At 45.8% G+C, this 5000-nt stretch overlaps 1 protein-coding gene across 2 annotated transcripts in view; it reads left to right on the top strand.

Moving 5' to 3' along the window:
* LOC122256568 (uncharacterized) overlaps nt 1-5000 on the top strand; it is an 8177-nt gene that overhangs the window by 3042 nt on the left and 135 nt on the right. For both annotated transcript variants that reach the window (XM_043021357.2, XM_043021356.2), the window contains exons 2-5: nt 1-2499; nt 2905-3071; nt 3684-3828; nt 4445-5000. The exon at nt 1-2499 is cut by the window's left edge and continues 1847 nt beyond it; the exon at nt 4445-5000 is cut by the window's right edge and continues 135 nt beyond it. In XM_043021357.2, coding sequence (XP_042877291.2) covers nt 1-2499; nt 2905-3071; nt 3684-3828; nt 4445-4631 — 2998 coding nt within the window. In that variant the 3' untranslated portion in view covers nt 4632-5000. The remainder of the gene's footprint in view (nt 2500-2904; nt 3072-3683; nt 3829-4444) is intronic.

Here is a 5000-nt window from a genome sequence, read left to right as displayed (position 1 = left end):
GACGGAAGCCTCGGCCGTGTTGAGAATCGTGCTAGCCTGGGCTTTCCCAGATAAGTTGCCGTTGCAGCGCTATGACCAGTACCTTCTTAGGGACAAGAAGATGAGCCGCGCCTCCTTCCGCAGGATCTTCAACAGGAGCCAGCAGGAGAGCCTTCAGACAGATCCTTCAGGGGACACCTTCGACCTCTTCCTCTTATGTCTCCTTCTCGAACATGGCTCCGCTAATGTAGCTCCTTCTGGAGATGAGCTCTGGGCTCAACCTGGGGATCACCTCGAGTACCAACTGACAGCCCTGAGGGAATTTCGCACGAACGTATTCCGCGAGGGCTTTGTCGCCCCCCAGAGCCTGGTCGAGAGAGCAAAAGCAGTGGAGGAGATACTGGCCAAGATACTCGAAGGTGCAGGACGCATCAGTGACGTCGAGCACGAGGTGGTCGCCAAGGAGATTGAGAAAATGACTGAGAACATTGCAAGTGTCAAGAGTGATGTAAATGTTCAATGGGACGTTAGCAGCTATGGTGAGACAATTCTAGGCAAGGAGAAGGCACAGTTGCTGGTCCTTCAAGGATCACCACAGCTACGGCGTATATATGACAAATTGACATGTCAGGGTCTAGTGCCAATCAGGGCTGTAAATCAACAACTAAAGCTTGAGGCAATATTAACGGAGGTACACATTGCTGAAGTTACCCCTGATGGAAATTCCAGAAGTGTAAAATATGAGGATCTCTTTAGTACTCATTTCACATGGCAACATGGCACAGGCAGACTGACCTCCTCACGAGCTATTCTCCTAGAAGCTCCTTCCGGCTTTGGGAAAACTACAGTCGCAAAGAAATTGATGTTAGATTGGTCGAAAAGAGAGAACGTGCCAAGAGATTTGGAGAACTTTGAGCTTCTTATACATGTAGACTGTAGGAATCCTTATATAAAATCCCTCAGTGAACTCCTGAAATCAATGATGCCTGATGCTAGGAAAATGTTCACAGATGATGACGTGGTTATGTGCCTCCAAGAAGTAAAGACCTTAGTACTTGTAGATGGATTGGATGACTTGAACATGTCTTCCATTCAGGTTGTACGGGAGGTGATCAATGCAGCAAAATTGACAAGTAACATAACGTTAGTGATCATGTCATCTCCAGAGGCTTCCGAAGACTTCAATAAGATTGTGCTTAGCGATTTGTCTGCCTCACACATCAGTATCCTAGGTGTCTCCAAAGACAGGCAAGCAGAGCTGGCCACCAGGCTGTATAAAGAACTCATTCAACCAAATCATGACAGCCAGGAGGCAAGCCGCCTAGAAGCCTTTCTCAATGCGACTCCAAGACTTCTTCAGGAATACTGGCAGTGTCCTCTCAATCTCGTGTTGGTTGCCTCCCTCTGGGCTGCGTCTCCCGAGTATGGCAAAGGCCTCAAATCAGCCATAGATCTACTGGTACAAACTGATGAGTTATGTCAAAAGGATCTTTTGGCGATCTTGAAGGAGAACCCAAATACACGGCACTTCGGTGTAGAGGAACTAAATCACAAAATGAGGGTCTTCTTCTTCTGGCTCTGCAATGAGGCCTTATTCACCATAAAGAGGAACGGCAGCAGTTTAGCTGAAGAATCGATAAAGCGACTAGAGCATGCCTGTCACTCTGTAGGTCTTCCTAGTGGTGTTGTGATGGCCAACTTCCTTACCAGAGATGCTTTTTTGACAGCGTCTGGGAAACGGTATGTATACAAATTCACGCACAAGAGATTACAGGAATTCTACGCAGCTGTGGCCATACTTAACAGACTCTTGGAGAAGGAAAACGACGTAGATCTTACAAAGGTACTCTTCGATCTTCAGACTGTCCTTGCCAGCCACAACATCTCAACATTTCAAGCCCAAGACGTCCTCCGACACACTCATCGTGTCTTAAGCAAGACGTGTGAACATCAGAAGAAGGGCATCATCGGAAAAATCAACACAGTATTCTCGTCACCCAGAGAAACAGCTATAGTGACCATGTTGAGAGAAGGGTGTCACCACTCACCCACACTGCCAATCTGGAGATTCCAAAATGTCTTTGCGATTCTTCTGGGCTTCGTGCCCCTCCTCGGAGAAGACATTAGACAAGACACAGCCAGGGAATTGGTCTTGCTCCTGCAGAGAACAGGTATGAGAGGCAAGGAATTATGGCTCGACGTTCTCATGAATGCAAGATGCGATCCTCATGTTGCTAGGGAGATGGCTCGTTGTATCCCTGACGTACTTGACTTAGATGGCGAGATCACTGTAAGGGACTGCCGCGTTCCCGCCTACGCCGTTCTTATAAAGTACGCTCGACCAAGCAAAGTGACAGTGAACGTCTTGAGCGATCCACGCTTGATTCCGTGCTACTTGGAACTCCTGATGTCACTCAGCCAGCAGCGTTGCGAGGTCCAGCTGTTGCTCAAGCACGATTTCTTGCATCCGAAGGTCATCTCGAGTGCGTATGATGTGACGATGCATCATGTGTTTCAGTGGTAAGGCTTTCTTACGTTAAAGGTCTGCCTTATAGCTTTATAACTTATATGTGATCACATCACATATAAGTATAAGAGTGGCCTAAATAAACGAACAATTGCATATTTCTTTTAAAATTCATGATGAGATTTTTTATAAATACTGTGATTAACAGAAGATAAAAACTATCACAAAAATAGGCATGGGAGCATTGTTATTATGACCATGATAAAATGGTTTTAGTGTTTATAATATTTCAAATATTTCATTTGATCAAATATTCTAAGCATCTAATCCCCATTCTCTCCCGACATCCCATTCTCTTTCGTTGTAACCTTTTCTTCCCCTCTTTCTCGATTATATCTTCTCCTTTTCCCCTCTATCTTTCCCTTCCATCTTCACCTACCACGTCCCTTCATCCACAGGTGCCGAATGTCTCGATTTGAGGGCCAGTTCACTCCCACAACAGCCCTGGTCCTGCCCGTCAGTCTGCGCCACGTCTCGATCTCTCTCCTGGATGCCGCCCACTACTGCACTCTCGCGCCCATCCTGGATACCCTTCCTAACAGGCTGCCGGCTCTCGTCACGTTGGGTATGTGAGGCACAGGGCGAGGGGGACGTGGGATGGGAGGGATGGAGGGGGAAGGGGAGGGAGAGAGCTGAGGGCAGGTAGACGGAGAGAGTATGGGGGTTAACGAAGGGGAAAGGGAGGAAGGTTGAAGGAGGGAGGGTAGATAGAAGAGGGGTGGGATGGTAGAAAAAGGAGGGAGGGTAGAAGGATGAAGATGGTTAGAAGGATGGAAGGATGGAAGAAGGGGAAGCAAGGTGAAAGGATGGGGGGAGGAAGGATAGTGGGTTAGGGGAATGGTAGATAGGGAGGTAGAGGGATTGAGGGTGGTAGGGAAGGATAGTGGTAGGAAATAAGGACGGAAGGGGATGGGGTGGGGGCGAGAGACATGGCAGAATGAGGGGAGGATGGAAGTGAATGAGGGAAGAAAGGAAGATGAAAGGAAGATAAGAAGAAGGGGAGACAGAGGAAGGGAAGGATAAAAATGGTTACATGAGCAATGAAAGAAGTACCAATCCTTCTGATATATCAAACATAATGCATTATATTATTACTGAAACGCAAGCGTCCTATACAAACAAACTGATGTGTCTATCATATACACTAAGAACATCTCTAACGTTATTTCACACTCAGACGTTCTTGTGGGGGAAGACATGGTACCTGAGGCCCTGCACGCCCTTCCCAAGGTACGGGCGGTCCATCTTTACCTCGCGGGCGTAAGCAGATCTACCCTCGCGTGGGCGTGCGAATGCGCTCGCCAGCTGGAGCCTGAGAACGGGTTAGTGGCCGGCATTTTGAATAAAAATAGAAATTGCATGGGAGAGAGAGAAAGAGTGAGTGAGGGAGAGAGAAACGGAGAGAGAGAGAGAGAGAGAGAGAGAGAGAGAGAGAGAGAGAGAGAGAGAGAGAGAGAGAGAGAGAGAGAGAGAGAGAGAGAGAGAGAGAGAGACGGAGAGAGAGAGACGGAGAGAGAGAGACGGAGAGAGAGAGAGAGAGAGAGACGGAGAGAGAGAGAGGGAGAGAGAGAGAGAGAGAGAGGGAGAGAGAGAGACGGAGAGAGAGACGGAGAGAGAGAGAGAGAGAGAGAGAGAGAGAGAGAGAGAGAGAGAGAGAGAGAGAGAGAGAGAGAGAGAGAGAGAGAGAGAGAGAGAGAGAGCGACTATTATTGTCATCATAATCAATGCATTAATTAATGATGGTATTTTTATCATCATTATCATCGTATCTTCAATGTAATTACCATAATTCGTTTCCTCTCATCCTCATCATTTTCGTCCTTATCATAAATACACATAATGAATAGCATCCTCATTATTATCCTCAACAGCAAAATAACCTACCCATCACCCATAACGAATCAACATTTATACATATGATCCCTTGCCTTCTCACAGATATGACACCCTAACGTTCCCGAGATCGACACTTAACCAAGAAGACACTGAGCTTCTCCAGTCACTGTTATCTGCTGCCGGCGTGACAGTGCCAGGCATAGGAGGTGTGACTGTGGTGTGTATGGATGGACAGACGATAACTTTAGAGTGTACCAAACAGCAGGATCGTATGGATGGCAGAACGTGAATCCTTTTGAACGAAGGATTTAATTATTAATTTAATCTGTATTCACCCGAAGAAAAATAGATATAATGATAAGTTGATTTATCTATATTTTCATATTTGCTTTTCTTCCTTTTGTATACAACTCGCGGAATTTTACAAATAAAGGATTTTGTGACTAAAATAGTACAAAACAGGAAGCCACCTATTACATTTACCATAGTTTGTCCTAATTTGTATTTCGTTTTCTTTGTTTATTTATCAGATTTAAAAGGGGCAACTCATCAAAACTTATCTATAATTGCACGGCATCATTAGTAAATCAAATATTACTGATTAAGATTATCACTTTATTCAGGGTCAAGGAAATAGTTAGCCTGTTATATAACAGCT

Source organism: Penaeus japonicus, unplaced genomic scaffold (genome assembly GCF_977035675.1).
Source record: "Penaeus japonicus unplaced genomic scaffold, GWHDUDI00000001_assembly GWHDUDI00000001, whole genome shotgun sequence".
Lineage (NCBI taxonomy): Eukaryota > Metazoa > Arthropoda > Malacostraca > Decapoda > Penaeidae > Penaeus > Penaeus japonicus.
Note: the sequence above shows the minus strand (reverse complement) of the source record. Positions and strands in the feature narration are given on the sequence as shown.